The following is a 21,389-nucleotide window of genomic DNA, read 5'->3' on the forward strand; positions in this document are numbered from 1 at the left end:
ATCAGTGGCCACACAGCTCCTGCTCTGCACTAGGACTGGAATGAGACTGCTTTGCTGCCAAGCTTCCTCAGGGCTGCCTTCATGTCCTTGTTCCTTAGGCTGTAGATAAAGGGGTTTAATGTAGGGATAACCACCCCAAACATTAACGCAGCTGCCTTGTCTTTCTGGGAGGAGCTGGGGGATGCTGGCAGTAAATATCCAGTAAAGATGGTCCCGTAGAACAGTGACACCACAGTGAGGTGTGAGCCACAAGTAGAGAAGGCTTTCCACTTGCCCTGAGCAGAAGGGATCCTGAAAACTGCCCTGAAAATGCAGATGTAGGAGACAAGGATGCAGGACAGTGGGCTGAGGCCCATGACAATGCCAAAAGCAAAGATCACCAGCTCATTGATGTGTGTATCTGAGCAGGAGAGTTTCAGGAGGGGCATAAGGTCACAGAAGAAGTGAGGGATTTCTGATCTTGCACAGAAGGTTAGTTGAGCCATGAGACAAGTGTGTACCAAGGACTGGAGATTAGTAATAACCCATGTCCCACCCACCAGTAGTGCGCAGACATGTGGGCTCATGAGCACTGAGTAGCGGAGTGGGTAGGCAATGGCCACCAGCCTGTCAATGGCCATCACTGCCAGAAGGAAGCTGTCTATAGTCCCAAAGAGGTGAAAGGCATACATTTGGACAAGACAGCCTGTGAAAGAGATAGCTCTGCTCTGGGTCTGGATGTTCACTAGCATCTTGGGAACAGTAGTGGAGCAAAAAAAGATGTCAACCAGGGACAGGTTGCAGAGGAAGAAGTACATGGGTGTGTGCAGGTGAGAGTCTGATATGATGGCTAGGATGATGAGCAGGTTTCCGAAGACAGTGACCAGATACATGGACAGGAACAGTCCAAAGAGGATGGTCTGTAAGTCTGGATCCTCTGAGAGTCCCATGAGATGGAATTCCAAGACTGTTGTTTGGTTTTCTGGTGCCATAGAAGAGTTTGTGTCTATTGAAACAGAAGGAGATGGAAGCAACATAGAGCTGGAGTCAGAGACAGAGCTCTAGTCCTGTAGAAGCCTTTAAGATTATGTGAAAATCCATTTACTCCTTTGAATAAATTTCTTTAAGCTATCTCCAGTGGTTTTCATGTTCTCCAAGCTATCTAAGTCTGATTATCAAATTCCTAACTTAGGTACCTGTTCATCTTGGATGTTGACCTTTGCCTATGGTTCAGATCTGGAAAGTTCCACAAATACCCATGTGGTAAAAGCTCAGACAGGCAGCCTGTTGGAGGTGGTAGAAGGTGGTTTCTGGGGGCTGGAGAGATGGCTTAGCAGTTGAGAAGACTTGCTGTTCTTGCAGCAGACCTGTATTTGACTTCTAGCACTCACATTAGGTGGCTGTCTGATCACTGAACAGACCTCTACCATGCTATTTTGCTATGATGGAACAGAGCCAATGGACCACAGCCTGAGACCTTTGAAACCTTGAACCAGAATAAACCTTTTCTCCTTTTAAATTGACTATATTCAGTCAGATGTTTTGGGCTAGTGACTGAAAACTGATATATATCAAATCTCAATTCTAAACATCTACAGTAAAAGGAACCTGGCATCTTTTTTTGTTTTTGTTCCCCCCCCCCCCCCAGAACTCTCACCCTCTTCCTTCATCCTCATCTTTGAACTTTGCACCAACAAGAAATAATTTGAAAGCTGGAGAAGTGTCTGTTAAGAGTACTTGTTATTTAGTCAGGTGTGGTTGCACATACCTTTAATCACAGCACTTGGGATGCAGAGTAAGATAGATAGATCTCTGAGTTCAAGGCCATGTGGTCTATAGAACAAGTTATCAGACAGCCAAATCTACACTGAGAAACCTTGTCTGGAAAAACAAAACAAAACAAAACAAGAAACTAGGGGAAAGTGCTGTGGTGGTTTCAATAGAAATAAGAACCCTTAGGTTCATACATTAGAATGCTTGGTCATTAGGGAGTAGGAATACTTGACCTGGATTAGGAGGTGTGCCATTTTTGGAGTAGGTGTGGAGATTGGCCTTATTGGAGGAAGTGTGTCACAGGGTGTGGGCTTTGAGGTTTCAAATGTTCAAGCTAGGTCCAGTGTCTCTCTCTTCCTGATCCCTGCAGGTCCAGCATGTAGAATTCTCAGCTCCTTCTCAGAACCATATCTACAATGCTTTCCATCATGTTATAATGGACTAGACCCCTGAAACTGCAAACAAGCCCCAATTAAATGCTTTCCTTTCTAAGAGTTGCTGTGGTCAAGGTATCTCTTCATAACACTACAACACTGACTAAGACAAGGTCTAGCTATTCTTGTAGAGAACATGAGTTAGGTTCCTAGCCACCCACACTGAGGAAGCTAACAACTGTCAATAATTCTAGCTCCAGAGGGATCTGACCCTCCTTTTTGGCCTCTGTATTCACATGTACAAACACATAGACACACACACACACACACACACACACACACACACACATACACACACACCACATAAAAAGTGAAATAAAATCTTTAAAGAGGAACAATTTGATTATCAATTTTAGGTTTAGAATACCAAAATGAATAGAGAATTGACTACATATAGAGGACTGAGGGTGTAGTTCAGTGGTATAGTGTGTGTCTCTTATGCAAGAAGTCCTGGATTTGACCTTCAGCATCACAAAAATGTGTGCATAAAAATTGTGTGTATGCAGGTATGTGGTGGAACACTATTCAACTGTTAAAACGAAGGAAATTTTGTCATTAACCACAATATATGCAAACCTAGAAAAGGTTATGCTCATGAAACAGAAATGCCACATAATCTTAATTATATATGGTGTTCAATAGAAGCAGACAGTAGAATAGTGATTAACAGAGTTTGGCAAAAGGGTATAGGTTGCAAGTGGTCAAAAGATTTAAATTTTGAGTCAGATCCATAAATTCAAGAGATCTATTATATAACATGGTAACTGCAGTTACTGGCACAAATCTTATTCTTAAAAGTTGCTGGGGCTAGAGAGATGGCTTGATGGTTAAGAACATCTGCTACTTTTGCAGAGGAGCAGAGTTTAGTTCCCTCAACCATGTGAGGTGGCTTACAACTGTAATTCCATCTCCAGGAATTTTGATGCCCTCTTCCGGCCTCTGCTGGTACCTGCATTCACACACACACACACACACCCCAAGAAATAAAAGCAAATTTTAAAAGGAAAAAATGCATAGAAAGTATTGATGTTGTGTATTAGTTACTTAGCTTAGTCACTCTAAAGAATGCGTAGACTTAAAAATATCATGTGCATAATTTTAAGAATTGTGTTCAGGGCTGGAGGAATAGCTCAGTGGTGGAGCCCCTGTTTACCTTATATCTGACTCTGGGTTTCATCCTTATTACTGTGAAAGAGAACTACTGTTTGCTTGCAAATAATATTTAATTAAACAATACAAACACAGTCACAAGTATGATCAGCAAAATCAGGTTTGAGAATAATTAAAGTGACGCCATTCAGTTGATGAAAGCAGAACCAGGTAGGCAAGCATAGGAGACCATTTAGCTTGGGTTCTCCATCTGATTTTGGGTTATGTACCCCATCAACCAAGCACTCAACAGCTGAATCCCTTCCCCTGCATGCATTATGCACACACATCCCTCTCCAAACTGCACCAAACAACCTCAGCATCTCCTCAAGCCCCCACCCACACCAGTACACATATCCTCCCATCTTTGAACAATACTGTAAGTTTCCAAGCTCCTGCTAACAAGGTTATTCCCACCATTTCTGGCTTTGAGTGATAGAAGGGCCAATCCATACTGAACTGGCTTTGGGCACATTCACATTAAGGCAAAACCATATCCTCAAGTAAAGTTTAAGAGACTCTGTGTTTACCATGTAATGCATATGCATACTTGGACACACATTAAAATCAAATGTAGTATAGGGTGGGACATGTGCACCAGAGGCGTGACTCTATAACCTGATCTGTCAATCAAAATAGAGAACTGCCCAAACTACTCCCCTTATTAAACAGACTCCCCTTGAAGCCCATAGAAGGAAACCCCTGACACAGTATTCTCACTAGTGTGGCTCACTGTCAGTGTTCCCTCTGAATAGTTTTCTTGATTCTTCTGCAAGTCTGTGTGAACCCTTATTATCAACTCTTGTGAAAGAAGCCAAGAATATGCAAGCATCTGATTCTAACCCAGACCACCAATAACCACCTTATCTTTGTTGGTAGAGCACTTGGCAAGTATGCCTCGAATCCTGCATTCGCTCCTGAGCCACGTAGAGACTGCCCATGCTGGTGCAATCCTGTAATCACAGAACTCAGGAGGTGGAGGCAGGAAGTTAAGGAACTCAAGATCATGCTTGGCTACATGAGAGTTCCAGGCTAGTCTCAGGAAGACTGCCTCTGTACAAAGCAAAGCAAGACAAACAAGTAAACAACTAAGCAACAAGCAATTCTTTCTTGCAGCTGTACACTACCAATAAATTCTGACTGTTATTTGCTTCTTTTTTTTCCAGTGGCCAAATTCAAGGTTTTTAATAAACATTTACCCAGAATGTTAGGTGTCACATTCCTGCTACTTCTCTTGCAGTAAGTATATAAAACCCAGAGTGATGGTAAACACTCATAATTCCACAACTAGAGGCCAGTGCAGGAGCATCATGAGTTGGTGGTCAATTTGGGCTACAAAGAAGGACCATACCTCAAAACAAGACACCCTTTACCATGCTCTTTCAAAACTTCAATATCATCTCTTTCCAATGAGGATAGACATTTTGCTGTACCCTCTTCTACTCAGTTAGGTAGGCATCTTTTTGTCTCATTTATAATTCTTATTTTCCCTCCTTCAAAGAACATTATTTTTAGAAAGATGTAGGGATTGCTGAAGTGGGGTTAGGATGTAAATGATAGAAGACAAGATGGGAGGAAATGTGGAAAATTGAGGAAAGTAGAAAGCTGCCCATATGGGCAGGCAGGCAGGCAGGCTCAGTGGGTAAAGGTGTTTGGTGCCAAGTCTGGGGACCTGAGTTTAATTCATATCTTTGAGGGAGAGAACTGATTCTCACAGGTTGTCCTCTACTGCCCCCCCCCCAATAAATATGTAAATGAAGGGAACCACTGTGACTGAGGAAAAAGGCTCTAAGGGAGGAGGGGTGGGAATAACAATAAAACAGGGTGGAAGGGGGAGGGGAAGCAAAGGTGGGGGAAAGTAGTCTGGGAAAGAGGGAGCGAAATGAGGGAAGAGGAGGAGGTGGAGAAGGAGAGGGAGGGGTAGCAGGAGGGGAAGGAGGAGGAGGAGGAGGAGGGGGAGGGGAAGGAGGAGGAGGAGGAGGGGAAGAAGGAGGAGGAGGAGGAGGAGGAAGAGGAGGAGGAGGAGGAGGAGGAGGAGGAGAAGACTAACCACAATGAAATATGTAAGAAAAATACCATATAGAAACCTATTATAAGTTAACTTTAAAAATTAAAATTAAAAATGAAAAAGGAAGTGTTTGGTTAGGAGTATGGTTCAGTGGCAGCATGTACACTATCTGCAGGCCCTGGGGAAGCTCAAGGCCTTCCTAGGCTACATGAGACACTGCCTCTAGAAGGAGAAAGAAAAGCAAACAAGGGCCCAAACCCAATTGCCCAAACAAAGAAACAACAGAGAGGAGGAAGAACATGAACAGATGAAACCTAACATCCCAAGGTATAGTGAGAGCAATGGAGAGGTTAAGGTAGCTGCTACAAGAGCAAGCTCCTTGGAGGTGGAAGAGATGCTGAAAGGAAGTTCAGGAAGGTTATCAGAATTCCTAGGTTCCCCAAGCCCAAGACAGGTCCAGCTGTCTTGTTACTCTGCTGTCTTTCAGAGTCTGAATTTGGGTTGGAGGTTTTTTTGCAGTGCAATATAAGATTCCTCTGGGCTGCCGGGTGAAACCCAATTCTCTGTCACACAACTGTCTTAAGTTGGTGACTTTCGTTTGTCCTATACTAGTTCCTGGAACATCACCTGTCACTTAGAGGGCTTCTGAAAGCACAGAGAGCTGGCCTGGGGACATGTTTGGAGCACCCTTTTCTGTGACTCTGCCATTTGCACAAGTGTCCTCCAACTGTAGACCCTAAATATTGTACATATGTCCTGACATAGAGTTTGATCCTCTTCACCCATCCAATCTACAGTTGGTCTCCCCCTCCCATTCACCATTCAGGAAGGAAATATGTTTTCTTTTTCCAGCCTCTTCCAACATAGTATTCTTTGTCTCTCACTCACCAGAATGGCACCAACAATGAGGGGTTCTCAGAAACCTTCCTATTCCATTATCCAGAACAACCAGAAGTCAGTGCTTAGTCCCCAGGAAGGGTACAGGAGGTCATTTACTGTGAAAGATGTGATACCTGCTGTCCTTGAGAGAAACTCATATGTCCCCAAGCCAGGGCAGATAAACAGACTGCCAAAGGCTCTAGCAGATATTTGCAGTTGGGAGCCCTGGGGACTCCATTCCCAGGTTCCCTGTTAAGAAAGAGAATGCTAATTATTTTGTTCCTGTTCTTTCCCCATGTGACCTGTTCTCTGAAGGAGCAGGTGGTTTGCAATCATCAGATTTGTGAGAAGCTAGAGTAAGTATTAGCAATTTACCCCCTTGTGATCCTTTTTAGCGCAGACTGAGTCTCATGGAGGCTCCTAAACAAGGTGGTCCTGGGAGGAGCCAAGTCCTCAACAAGGTGTCCAGATGAACCTGAGATGGGCCTTTTGCCCAGCACAGTGCAGACTCTGTGGGCATTTGTGGCATTTGGGTGACCAAGGAAAATTCCTGGAAAATAATAAGCAACTGATCAATACACATTGAATAAATAAACTATCAGTTATTCAATTTAGTGGTGCTGGAGTCACAGGGACAGATCTGAGTTGGGAGGTCAGGTGCTAGAGTTCCCATGTTATTGTTCCTTTTCACAAGGAATTATACAGTGATACATGGATAATGTGGGGATCAACCCTCTGTATTATTCTGTAATAAGCACAAGAGAATAGCAAAAGCAAGGCAGGTTTGAATACACCATTCTGCAGAGGGGGTGCAGGCAGAGAGAACAGACAAAATGACTGGTATAAGCCTGTGTTTTGTTTTTTGTTTAAATTTATTTTTATTTTACTTTATTATTATTATTATTATTATTATTATTATTATTTTTGGTTTTTCGAGACAGGGTTTCTCTGTGTAGCCCTGGCTGTCCTGTAACTCACTTTGTAGACCAGGCTGGCCTCGAATTCAGAAATCCACCTGCCTCTGCCTCCCGAGTGCTGGGATTAAAGGTGTGTGACACCACGTCTGGCTTTAAATTTATTTTTAATGTGTATGGATATTTTGTCAGCATGTTTGTCTATGCACCACTTGCATGTCTGGTGCTCAGAGGCCAGGAAAGGGCATCGACCTCCTGGAACTGGAGTTACAGCTGTTATGACTCACCCTCTGGGTGCTGGGAATTGAATCTCTGTCCCTTGGAAAAGCAGCCAGTGTTAATAACCACTTAACTAGAGCTCTTAACTGGATGCTCTTAACCATCTCTCCAGCTCCCAAGAGAGTGGTTCTTGAAGTTCCTGCTCTTGAGAAATCCCTGTGCTCTTTCTAAAACAGGCTAGTGTCTTACGGTCTGAGCCAGTTCCCAGAGCAGACCTTGGGCTCTAGCTCCTTACCTAGTCCCATGATACTGGGAGGAAGCTCAACTCCCAGGAACTCTGATACACCCAGGATCTCAGGATCATAGGACCGCAGAACCACAGAATAACAGAGAGCTGGACTCTGACGAGTTCTGACACAACCAGGATCACAGGTGAGACAGGTTCCAGTCAGAGAAAGAGAGGGCAGGTAGCACTAGAGATAACAAGATGGTAAGAGGCAAGCATAAGAACACAAGCAACAGATGCAAGGTTGCTTTGCATCATCAGAACCCAGTTCTCCCACCATAGCAAGTCTTGGATACCACAACACATCAGAAAAGCAAGATTTGGATTTAAAATCACTTCTCATGATGATGATAGAGGACTTTAAGAAGGACATAAGTAACTTCCTTAAAGAAATACAGGAGAGCACAGATAAACAGCTAGAAGCCCTTAAAGAGGAAACACAAAAATCCCTTAAAGAATTACAGGAAAACACAACCAAACAGGTGAAGGAATTGAACAAAACCATTCAGGATCTAAAAATGGAAGTAGAAACAGTAAAGATATCACAAAGGGAGACAACCCTGGAGATAAAAAACCTAGGAAAGAGATCAGGAGTCATAGAAGCAAGCATCACCAACACAATACAAGAGATAGGCGAGAGAATCTCAGGTGCAGAAGATACCATAGAAAACATTGACACAACAGTGAAAGAAAATGCAAAAAGCAAAAAGCTCCTAACCCAAAACATCCAGGAAATCTAGGACACAATGAGAAGACCAAACCTAAGAACAATACATATAAAAGAGAGTGAAGATTCCCAACTTTAAGGGCCAGTAAATATCTTCAACAAAATTATAGAAGAAAACTTTCCTAACCTAAGGAAAGAGACACCCATGAACATACAAGAAGCCTACAGAACTTCAAATAGACTAGACCAAATGAACTAAACAAAGAAAGAATATTAAAAGCAGTAAGTGAAAAAGGTCAAGTAACATGTAAAGGCAGACCTATCAAAATTACACCGACTTCTCACTAGAGGCTATAAAAGCCAGAACATCCTGGGCAGATGTCATACAGACCCTAAGAGAACTCAGATGTCAGCCCAGGCTACTATACCCAGCAAAACTCTCAATTACCATACATGGAGAAACCAAGATATTCCATGACAAAACCAAATTTACACAATATCTTTCTACAAATCCAGCCTACAAAGAATAATAGGTGGAAAACAGCACAGCAAGGAGGGAAACTGTATACTAGAAAAAGAAAGAAAGTAATCTTTTATCAAGAAACCCAAAAGAAGGTAGCCACACAAACATAGTTCCACCTCTAACAACAAAAATAACAGGATGCAGCAAACACTTTTCCTTAATATCTCTTAACATCAATGGACTCAATTCCTCAATAAAAAAGACATAGACTAACAGTCTAGATACCTAAACAGGACTCAGCATTTTGCTGCATACAGGAAACACACCTCAGTGACAAAGACACTCAGAGTCAAAGGCTGGAAAACAATTTTCCAAGCAAATGGTCCCAAGAAACAAGCTGGAGTAGCCATTCTAATATTGAATAAAATCGACTTTCAACCAAAAGTTATCAAAAAAGATAAGGAAGGACACTTCATACTCATTAAATGAAAAATCTACCAAGATGAACGCTCGATTCTGAACATCTATGCTCCAAATGCAAGGGGACCCACATTCATAAAAGAAACTTTACTAAAGGTCAAAGCACACATTGCACCTCACATAGTATAATTGGTCACAAAACAGGCCTCAACAGGTACAAGAGTATTGAAATAATCTCATGCATCCTACTAGATCACCACAGACTAAGGCTGGTCTTTAATACCAACAAAAATAGAGGAAAGCCCACATACACATGGAAGCTGAACAACACTCTACTCAATGATAACTTGGTCAAGGAAGAAATAAAGAAAGAAATTAAAGACTTTCTAGAATTTAATGAACATGAAGGCACATCATGCCAAAATTTATGGGGCACAATGAAAGCAGTGCCAAGAGGAAAACTCATAGCTCTAAGTGCCTCCAAGAAACTGGAGAGAGCATATAACAGCAGCTTGACAGCACACCTGGAAGCTCTAGAGCAAAAAGAAGCAAATATACCCAAGAGGAGTAGATCTAGAAAATAATCAAACTCAGGGCTAAAATAAACCAAGTAGAAACAAAAAGAACTATATAAAGAATCGACCAAACCAGGAGCTGCTTCTTAGAGAAAATCAACAAGATAGACAAACCCTTAGCCAGAGTTAATAGAGGGCACAGAGACAGCATTCAAATTAATAAAATCAGAAATGAAAAGGGAGACATAACAAGGGAAACTGAAGAAATTTAAAAAAATCATCAGATGCTACAACAAAAGCCTATACTCAACAAAATTGGAAAATCTGGATTAAATGGCCAATTTTCTAGACACATACAAGGTGCCAAAGTTAAATCAGGATCAGATAAACCATCTAACCAGTCCCATAATCCCTAAAATGTAGAAGCAGTCATTAAAAGTCTCCCAACCAAAAAAAAACAAAACAAAACAAAAACAAAAACAAACAGAAACAAACAAACACCTCAGGACCACATGGATTTAGTGCAGAATTCTATCAGACCTTCAAAGAAGACCTAATACCAATACTCTTCAAACTATTCCCAAAATAGAAACAGCAAGGACCTCTACCCAATTCGTTCTATGAAGCCACAGTTACAATGATACCAAAACACACAAAGACCCAACAATGAAAGAGAATTTCAGACCAATTTCCCTTATGAAAATCAATGTGAAAGTACTCAATAAAATTCTCACAAACAGAATCCAAGAACACATCAAAATGATCATTCACCACGATCAAGTAGGCTTCATCGCAGGAATGTAGGGATGGTTAAACATATGAAAATTTATCAATGTAATCCACTACATTAAAAAAAAACCTCAAAGAACAAAACCAACATGATCATTTTATTAGATGCTGAAAAAGCATTTGACAAAATTTAATATCCCTTTATGCTAAAAGTCTTAGAAAGATCAGGAATTCAATGTCCATACCTAAATGTAGTAAAAGCAATATACAGCAAACCAGTAGCCAACATCAGACTAAATGGAGAGAAACTTGAAGCAATCCCACTAAAATCAAGGACTAGACTAGGATGTCCCCTCTCTCTATCTATTCAATAAGTACTTGAAGTTCTAGCTAGAGTAATTAGATAACAAAAGGAGGTAAAAGGGATACAAATTGGAAAGGAAGAAGTCAAAATATCACTATTTGCAGATGATATAATAGTATACTTAACTTACCCCCAAAATTTCACCAGAGAACACCTAAACCTGATAAACAACTTCAGCAAAGTGGCTGGATATAAAATTAACTAAAGGAAATCAGTAGCCTTCCTATACCCAAAGGATAAACGGGCTGAGAAAGAAATTGGGAAATGACACCCTTCACAATAGTCACAAACAATATAAAATATCTTGGTGTGACCCTAGCCAAACAAGTAAAAGATCTGTACGACAAGAACTCCAAGTCTCTGAAGTAAGAAATTGAAGATCTCAGAAGATGGAAAGATCTCCCATCTTCTTTGCATCATCTTGCTTTGAATCTATAATTGCTTGCCGAAAACAACTACAGATTCAATGCAATCCCCATCAAAATTCCAACTTAATTCTTCTTGGAGTTAGAAAGAGCAATTTGCAAATTCATTTGGAATAAGAAAAAACCTAGGTTAGCAAAAACTCTTCTCAACAATAAAAGAACTTCTGGGGGAATCACCATCCCTGACCTCAAGCTTTATTACAGAACAATAGTGATAAAAACTGTATGGTATTGGTACAGCGACAGACAGGTAGATCAATGGAATAGAATTGAAGACCCAGAAATGAACCCACACACCTATGGTCACTTAATCTTTGACAAAGGAGCTAAAGTCATTCAGTGGAAAAAATACAGCATTTTCAACAAATGGTGCTGGTTAAACTGGCAGTCAGCATGTAGAAGAATGCAAATCGACCCATTCTTATCTCCTTGTACAAAGTTCAAGTCTAAGTGGATCAAGGCTATCTACATAAAACCAGATACTCTGAAACTAATAGAGGAAAAGGTAGGGAAGAACCTCGAACACATGGGCGCAGGGGAAATTTTCCTGAACAGAACACCAATGGCTTATGCTCTAAGGTCAAGAATTGGCAAATGGAATCTTAATAAAATTACAAAGCTTCTGTAAGGCAAAGGACACTGTCAATAGGACAAAACATCAACCAACAGATTGGGAAAAGATCTTTATCAATCCTACATCCAATAGATGGCTAATATCCAATATACACAAAGAATTCAAGAAGTTAGACTCCAGAGAATCAAATAACACTATTAAAAGTGGGGTATAGAGCTAAGCAAAGAATTTTCAACTGAGGAATATCGAATGGCAGAGAAGCAGCTAAAGAAATGTTCAACATCCTTAGTTATCAGGGAAATGCAAATCAAAACAACCCTGAGATTCTAGCTCACACCAGTCAGAATGGCTAAGATCAAAAACTCAAGTGACAGCAGATTCTGGTGAGGATGTGGAGAAAGAGGAATACTCTTCCATTGCTGGTGGAATTGCAAGCTGGTACAACCACTCTTGAAATCAGTCTGGCGGTTCCTCAGAAAATTGGACATAGTACTACCTGAAGACCCAGCTATATTACTCCTGGGCATATACCCAAAAGATTCTCCAACATATAACAAGGACACATGCTCCATTATGTTCATAGTAGCCTTATTTATAATAGCCAGAAGCTGGAAAGAACCCAGATGTCCCTCAACAGAAGAATGGATACAGAAAATGTGGTACATTTACACAATGGAGTACTACTCAACTATTAAAAATAATGAATGCATGAAGTTCTTAGGCAAATGGATGGAACTAGAAAATATTATCCTGAGTGAGGTAACCCAATCCAAAAAGAACACACATGGTATGCACTCACTGATAAGAGGATATTAGCACAGAAGCTCAGAATACACAAGATAAAATTCACAGACTACATGAAGCTCAAGAAGAAGGAATACCAACGTGTGGGTGCTTCGGTTCTTCTTAGAAAGTGGAAGAAAATATTCACAGGAGCAAATATGGAGACAATGAGACAGACGAAGAGTGGAGACTGAAGGAAAGGCCATCCAGAGACTGTCCCACCTGGGGATCCATTGTATACACTCACCAAACTCAGACACTATTGTGGATGCCAAGAAGTGCATGCTGAAAGGAGCCCGATATGGCTGTTTCCCGAGAGGCTCTGTCAGAGTCTGACAGATACAGAGGCGGATGCAGCCAACCATTGGTTTGAGCACAGTGTCCCCAATGAAGGAGTTGAAGAAAGGACTGAAGGAGCTTGAAGGGGTTTACAACCCTATAGGAAGAACAACAATATCAACCAACCAGGACCCCCAGAGCTCCCAGGGACTAAGCCACCAGCCAAGGAGTGGCTGGAGCAGCCCATGGCTCTAGCTGCATATGTAGGAGAGGAATGCCTTGTCAGTCATCAATGCGAGGAGAGGCCCTTGATCCTGTGAATGCTGGAGTCTCCAGTGTAGGGGAATTCAAGGGCAGGGAGTTGAGAGTGGGTGGGTGGGTGGGGGAACATCCTCATAGAAGCAGGGGGTATGTGTGATAGGGAGTCTCTGGGGGTGGGGAGAACCTGGAAAGAGGATAACATTTGAAATGTAAATAAAATATTTACATAAAGTAATAAAAAACAAAAAACAGGCTGGTATCAGAGACAGACAGCCATCACACTGTTTCTAGCATAATCCCATCTCAAACTCCCCATCGTACAGGCACAGGACTAAGGAATAGGGGGCCTGAGCCTGCCCCTTTCTCTGTCGCTTTCCAGCTCTTAGAGTTTTTATCAACAGGTGCCATCTGCTCTGTGAGGGAAGAATGAGTATCTCGTCCTCACCTGTGACTCTTTGATGCACTTCACGCCGAAAATGGACTGTGTAATTTAGCTCTTACAACTCTGTATTATTTAATTACTTAATCTGCTGAAGAATGTGGATTAAAGTTTTCTGAGAGTCTCTACCGGGCTGGATGATGGCAGACACGGCACTGGCAAGTTTTGCGTTTTGCCCTTCTCCTCCTTGCTAAAAACTATTAGATTACTTGCCTAAAGCTAGCCATCAAGCTCCATTCCCTTATTTGGCCAGTGACTCATTCCTGAGGCTGATCACCAAGGTCCATCTATCACAACACCAAGGTCCAGTAATCCAAAATCATTATTTCCACTAACCTAATTAAAATACCCAACAGGACCTTTCCAGCATATCTTAGCTCATTTTAACACAGACCTCTAATAACGAGCCACTTTATATTTGGTTTGTGCTTGACAGTTGGGGTTCAGGTGTGACCTGTGCTTAATCTGTGGTCCAGAGAAGAGGATCCTTCAGTTCAAGGTTCCCCTCCCCTTTGTTCTATGCTTAGGGGCTACTTAGGTTCTCCACTTCCTACCATCCCTAGCTGTATCTCAAGCTCTCATGGCTCCCTCTTCTCTCTCTCCCACAAATTTTCTCCCACCCCTTTCTATCTATGCCTCTCTGCATCTTCCTCTCTCTCTCTTTTACCCCCTCTCCCTCTTTTTTAAAATTAGGTATTTTCTTCATTTACATTTAGAATGCTATCCCAAAAGTCCCCCAGACCCTCCCCCCACTCCCCTACCCACCCACTCCCACTTCTTGGCCCTGGTGTTCCTCCGTACTGAGGCATATAAAGTTTGCAAGACCAAGGGGCCTCTCTTTCCAATGATGGCCGACTAGGCCATCTTCTGATACATATGCAGCTAGAGACACGAGCTCCAGGGAGTACTGGTTAGTTCATATTGTTGTTCTACCTATAGGGTTGCAGACTCCTTTAGCTCCTTGAGTACTTTCTCTAGCTCCTCCATTGGGGGCCCTGTGTTCCATCCAATAGCTGACTGTGAGCATCCACTTCTGTATTTGTCAGGCCCTGGCATAGCCTCACAAGAGACAGCTATATCTGGATCCTTTCAGCAAAATCTTGCTGCTGTATGCAATGGTGTCGGCATTTGGAGGCTGATTATGGGATGGATCCCCGGGTATGGCAGTCTCTAAATGGTCCATCCTTTCGTCTCAGCTCCAAACTTTGTTTCTGTAACTCCTTCTATGGGTGATTTGTTCCCAATTCTAAGAAGGGGCAAAGTGTCCACACTTTGGTCTTCGTTCTTTTTGAGTTTCATGTGTTTTGCAAATTGTATCTTGTATCTTGGGTATTCTAAGTTCCTGGGCTAATATCCACTTGTCAGTGAATACATATCATGTGAGTTCTTTTGTGATTGGGTTACCTCACTCAGGATGATGCCCTCCAGGTCCATCCATTTGCCTAGGAATTTCATAAATTCATTCTTTTTAATAGCTGAGTAGTACACCATTGTGTAAATGTACCACATTTTCTGTATCCATTCCTCTGTTGAGGGGCATCTGGGTTCTTTCCAGCTTCTGGCTATTATAAATAAGGCTGCTATGAACATAATGGAGCATGTGTCCTTGTTATATGTTGGATAATCATTTGGGTATATGCCCAGGAGTAATATAGCTGGGTCTTCAGGTAGTATTATGTCCAATTTTCTGAGGAACCGCCAGACTGATTTCCAGAGTGGTTGTACAAGCTTGCAATCCCACCAACAATGGAGGAGTGTTTCTCTTTCTCCACATCCTCGCCAGCATCTGCTGTCACCTGAATTTTTGATCTTAGCCATTCTGACTGGTGTGAGGTGGAATCTCAGGGTTGTTTTGATTTGCGTTTCCCTGATGATTAAGGATGTTGAACATTTTTTCAGGTGCTTCTCAGCCATTTGGTATTCCTCAGGTGAGAATTCTTTGTTTAGCTTTGAGCCCCATTTTTAAAATACTAATATACATTTTTATTTTCTCAGAAAGACACAAACATTCTTATATATCAGTATTTAACAAAAAATTCCTATTGACATAAGTATCAAATATTTTACAAGCAGATTAACTGGCATATTTCAACAAATTTTCACTATTACTCTGGGATATACAATACAGACCCAAATGGAGTAAGGATTGCTTCTATCATGATAGTTATTTTGTAACTTTATTTTTTTCACAGCTTAGTGTATGTGCACAGGTCTCACAGCTGATGAAACAGAACATGCACACTTCTCTCACCACATCTAAAAGGAGAAGACTCTCATCTTATTCATAAAGTAACACAACCTTACTATGACGCTTGTGTCACTGATGTCTTAGAACAGAGACGTGCTCTGCAGTGCTTCTTCTGGAATCAGCTGCTATGGAGGACCACTAGGGCTTGGTTTTTCTGTAAATGATTTCTGAGTGTTTCAATATGCCCAGCCCAAGGGTTGAGTATTTAACCTGGGATATGCTGCCTCTCCAACTGAGGCCCACAATATGTATCCCTTTAAATTAATGGATTAGATAGCTTAATAAATGTAACCAGTAAGGACTGAAGTGAAGAGAAACAAGTGGCAGGAAAAGGGTTTCCTATCAACATGAACACCCCTCTCATACATCCATCACAGTGTTGGCGAGGAAAACCAAGATCAACCTGAGAGAACGCTCGGGAGGACAGACGAAGGGTCTCCTGAAGTGCTGCCTGTTTCCATGGCCAGGCTGCCAGTTCTTCACTTATATTTCTATTTTCTAACTTTCTGAGTTGTAAGACACACTTCACTAGCTAAGACACACATGCGAGCACACGCATACACACACATACATACACGTACACAGTAATATAATATGGTACTTCACACACACACACACACACACACACACACACACACACACACACACACGAACACACACATATAGTATACACAGTAACAATATGGCACTACCCACACATGCGCATGTGCACACACAGTATGGCACTTGGCACCGACTCACCACATTAATGAAGTAAATATGAAGGATATAAGGCACTTTCGAGGTTTACAAAAGTGAATGCCTCCAAGTTAGATATTAACCAAAAATGGAGAAATGTCCTCACAAAGCTTATAGGAATTCTGAAAACCCAAATAGATAGGGATCACTAGTAATCCTGGCCAACATCTTGGGAACCTTAGTGTGACCAAGGGACTGAGGTGTGAGACACATAAAATTACACAGTGACGCACCCAGGGTCAGGATTTTAAACTGCACTTATAAAATCAGTCCTTTTAGGGACTTTCATTTCTCGGCTTAGAAAACTGTAGTGTAGGCAGCAAGCACACAGGCGCACTGCTAGTCACGTGGAGTGATGGTGCCACACTGCGGGGCTGCAGTAAAAGACTGACTTTCTTCTATGCTACTTAGAAATGTGAAATTTCATTTATTTTCTTGAAATCAAGCATTTTCATTTTCTAAATAAGCAGCTATTTAGAAAAAGGAAAAATATTATAAATTGTTTCTTTGTTCACAAGAATATGGACTGAATTTTTAAAAAATTATCATATCTACTATATCCTGTTAATAAGTCAACGTTTATTTTAGCCTTAAAGGCATGGTTTTCAAATTGTTTTCTTAAATTCTAATTTTAAAACGCAGCCGGTAGACCCTTGTTGCTGACGTGGGGACTGTAACGTAAGCACAGTTCCCTCCGCCACTCACAACTTAAACCTTTGCTGTGCTTCCTCTGCTATCGTTCTAGAAATTGCCAGGGAGGAAGTGGCGGCAGGCGAAGGCGCATTTCTCACATGAAGGACGCGGTCTCCAGTCTCGCCAGTCCCTCCGTCAAACACAAAATCACCAGATTTCCATCTCTGTCCAGGGCCTGGGCCCGTACTCCAGCAGGACCTCGAAGGACATCGCTGATGGTGATTTCAGGAATGAACTTTTGAAGATGCTTCACTGTTTCACTGAGAAAACAGGCTTTATACATTTCATTAACTCCATAAGAGAAATGCTGGAACATCAGGTTAATGAAGCCGCTTTTGAGAATTACTTCCACAACATCTCTGGCATCGAAGTCAAAGGGTCTGTAACCTTCCCATTTAAAGGTAAGCACTGCATTAGGCCCTAGCCAAATAGTGCCTTCCAACTTGGGCGTAAAGTGAACTCCAAGGAAAGGAAACCGGCTGTCTGGGACCGGATAAATATTTCCTTTTACAAGATAGCCTTTTTCTGGCTTTAAGACCAGGTAATCTCCTCGGAATGGGACAATTTGAGGGTCAGGATTGCAGCCACTCAACTCTGAAATATGGTCTGAGTAAAGACCAGCACACGTGACAACATATCGACACCGAATCTCCTTTCCCTTGCTGTTCTTGACAGCGATTGGATAGTTCATGCTATCCTTACTTCTTGAAGGGCTTTCTTTAGCTATTTCAATACCTTTTACCTCAAAATCTTTCAAGATAGAGTCACCTGCTTCTTGGAAATCCTGGGCAAATGACAAAGCTACCTGTTGGTAGTTCACAATGCCAGTGTATGGACAACCAATAGCCATTAGACCCCTGCAATACGGCTTCTTCTTTTTTATATCCTCCTGCTGGATCAGCCTCAGGCGTTGGACTCCATTCTGCAGGCCTCTCTCATACAAGGCCTGAAGTCTGGGAATTTCTTCTTGTTCAACAGCTACTATTAGCTTGCCACATTACCTGTAGGGAATTCCCTTGAGGTTGCAGTACTCATAGATGAGGGCTGCGCCTTCTACACACAATGTAGCTTTCAGAGATTCTGGTTTATAGTAAATCCCACTGTGTATGATGCCGCTGTTGTGTCCAGTCTGGTGAAGAGCTAAATCTTTCTCCTTTTCCACCACACCAATCGAAAGTCCGGGATGTTTCAGGATGAGCGTTCTGGCAGAGGCAAGGCCCACAATTCCACCTCCAATGATGACTATATCAAAAGAGCTGGTGCTGGAGCTCCTGCGGCCACCACCGCACAGTAGCCCAGGCACCCCAGACCCCGGCATAGTCTCACAAGAGACAGCTATATCAGGGTCCTTTCAGCAAAATCTTGCTAGTGTATGCAATGGTGTCAGCGTTTGGAGGCTGATTATGGGATGCATCTAACTCAGAGCATCAGGCTTGGCAGCAAGCATCCTGGGCACGGAGCCATCTCACCAGACCATGTGTAGACAGTTCTGGCTGTCAGAACTCTGAGAACTACCAACCTGTTCAAGGATGCCACCTAATGTGGCTTGGAACACAGCACTATCCTCTGCCCCCAGCAGACACTCAGTATGAATCAACAATGCCAATGCTGACACAAACGGAAAGATTTGAGAGGTGACTTGACCTTCTGCTTACCTCTGGCATCTTATTGTGAAGGTGAACTCAGTGGTATTCTTCAGGTAAATATGAACTCTTCCAGATAGTTAAACTTAATAAATCATCTGTAAAATCTCCAGATGAGAAGATGAAATAAAGGACCTGTATATGAGAGGCAAGCTCTGTACTACAGAGTTACTCCTCAGCTTGCTCTCCCTCCCTCCCTCCCTCCCTCCCTCCCTCCCTCCCTCCCTCCCTCCCTCCCTCCCTCCCTCCCTCCCTCCCTCCCTCCCTCCCCTCCCCTCCCCTCCCCTCCCCTCCCCTCTCTTCTTCTTCTTCTTCTTCTTCTTCTTCTTCTTCTTCTTCTTCTTCTTCTTCTTCTTCTTCTTCCTCTCTCTCTCTCTCTCTCTCTCTCTCTCTCTCTCTCTCTCTCTCTCTCTCTCTCTCTCTCTTTTGCCTTTGATACAGGGTTTTCTATAATCCCAGAATGGACTTGAACTTGATATGTAGCTGTGAATGACTTTAAACTTCTGATTCTCCTGACTGTATTTCCTAAAGTGCTGGGATTAGAGGTGTATATCACCATGCCCAGTTTGAAATTTCTTTTTTACATTTATTAATTTAATTTAATTTAATGTGTGTGTGTGTGTGGTGCAGATGGGCCAAGGCACATGAGAGCCACTGCCTGAGCATGAAGGTAAGAGAAGGGAGTTAGTTACTTCCTTTCCTTCTGGGGATCCTGAGAATCAGACTCAGGCTGTCAGTTTTTGTGGTAAGTACCTTTGCCTACTGAGCCTCCTTGCTGGTCCTTCTGTCTTGGTTGTTTTGCTTGTCAACTTGACACAGTTAGTTATGTGAGTAGAGAAAACTCAGTTGGGAAAATGTATCCATCAGATTGGCCTGTAGACAACCGGGTAGGCATTTCTCTTGATGAATGGTTGATGTGGGAGGGCTTAGCCAATAGTGGGTGGTGGTAGTTAGGGGTTGTGAGGGTAGGTGAACACTGCTGTCCCTCAGCATGTGTTTCTGAGTTATCTGAGAAAGCAGACTGAATCAGTCATGAGAAGTAAAGCAGTAAATAGCATTCCTCTCTGGCTTTTGCTTCAGGTCCTGCATCCAAGTTCCTGCCCCACTGAGTTCCTGCCCTTGCTTCCCTCAGGGGTGAACTGTTACCTGGAAGTATAAACAAAATGAATGTTTTCCACCTCAAGTTGCTTTTGGTCACTGTGTTTTATCATAGCAATATAAACCCTAATTAAGTGTTTTAACTCTACCCGGTGTTTTAAGATGCTGGGCATCAGACCTACAGTTTTGTTATACCAGACAAATATTTTTCCAATTGGATTGCATCCCCAGACTCCTAACTTGTATCCTTTAAAGATAGGTGAGGTAGCACGATAGCACTGTTTGACAATCATGCTTGTCCTGCATGCACTGTGCTACCATTTAAGTGGCAAAGCATGGATTCTGCATGAGCAGGTGTTGGCAAAGTGACAGATAAGTGACTTAAGAGCAGACGGGAGCTTGACTCACTATGAAGAATGCCAAAGAGAGAATAAAAGCAGCAAGCATGGGATAGGTATTGTCACTGTGACCCAGTGTTGATGCTGACATCACCTAAGTTGTCTTCACAGTAATCCCAGGGGACTGACAGATAGAACATGGAGCACCATGTAGCCTCATGGTTGCTTTTAAGTCGTGAGAAAAAGATTGTGGCTTAAAAATCCACAAGAAGACTGTTTAACTATGAAAGGCCAACTAAGGATTAATTATTGTATCATAAAAGATGCTTTGAAATGGTTCCTCAGTGGTCTGGGCTTACTTATATAGTAATTACTTTATTATGAATAATATCCCTAGTAGTAAAAATCCATGATGTGATTTGTTCACAATCTCTCCAGAAGGTGGTGGATATCGTCGTCGTCGTCATCGTCATCATCATCATCATCACACATGTCTGTGCAGGTGTCTGAAGTGGCCAGAAGAGGGCACTGGATCCCTTGGAGTGGAGTTGTGAGGTGCAGGATGAGCATGCATGGACCCAAACTCAGATCTTCCAGAGCAGCCTCACTCACTCTTCAACCCCTGAAATAACGTTTATTTCTCTCTCTCTCCTCATCTCTGTACCTGTTCATTATTGTCATATTAAGGAAGAGAGAGAGAGAGAGAGAGAGAGAGAGAGAGAGAGAGAGAGAGAGAGAGAGAGAGAGAGAGAAATCTCTTTGGTGCAGATTGAACAAGAATCTGCCCAAATTTGAATTGTCCACTTCTCTCTATCTATAGTCTGTGATTAATTGCTTGTGCCTCTCTATTGTGTGTATTTGATCTGTCTCTACTGTTTTTCTGTTGTGCTGGCACGTTATTTGTGTTTGACATGTGCCTGTCCCTAAGAAAGGGCTTTGTCTTGTATTTATTGACTAGCAGAGAAAGCATGATGTGGGAAAGGAATAATTTTTTTAAAAAATTTATTTAAAAATTTATTTTAGGATTTATTTATTTATTAACTTTAGATCATGGTCACTGCTCTCCCTTTC

The 21,389-nt window shown here is 42.1% G+C and overlaps 1 protein-coding gene, 1 long non-coding RNA gene and 1 pseudogene across 2 annotated transcripts; 1 reads left to right on the top strand and 2 right to left on the bottom strand.

Moving 5' to 3' along the window:
* Window positions 1-6,406, bottom strand: Olfr1357 (olfactory receptor 1357). Its single transcript, NM_001011737.2, has 2 exons — window positions 6,232-6,406; window positions 1-985 (listed from the first exon to the last, which is right to left on the bottom strand). The coding sequence occupies exon 2, from the start codon at window positions 969-971 to the stop codon at window positions 30-32; it is 942 nt and encodes a 313-aa protein (NP_001011737.1). The 5' UTR covers window positions 972-985; window positions 6,232-6,406; the 3' UTR covers window positions 1-29.
* On the bottom strand, window positions 17,251-18,560 carry Gm7842 (predicted gene 7842; annotated as a pseudogene).
* On the top strand, window positions 18,670-21,335 carry Gm47459. The gene is made up of 2 exons (XR_003948917.1): window positions 18,670-18,938; window positions 20,757-21,335. It is a non-coding gene; the product is annotated as a predicted gene, 47459 (long non-coding RNA).
* Window positions 21,336-21,389: the final 54 nt, after the last annotated feature.

This window comes from Mus musculus, chromosome 10 (assembly GCF_000001635.26).
Source record: "Mus musculus strain C57BL/6J chromosome 10, GRCm38.p6 C57BL/6J".
Lineage (NCBI taxonomy): Eukaryota > Metazoa > Chordata > Mammalia > Rodentia > Muridae > Mus > Mus musculus.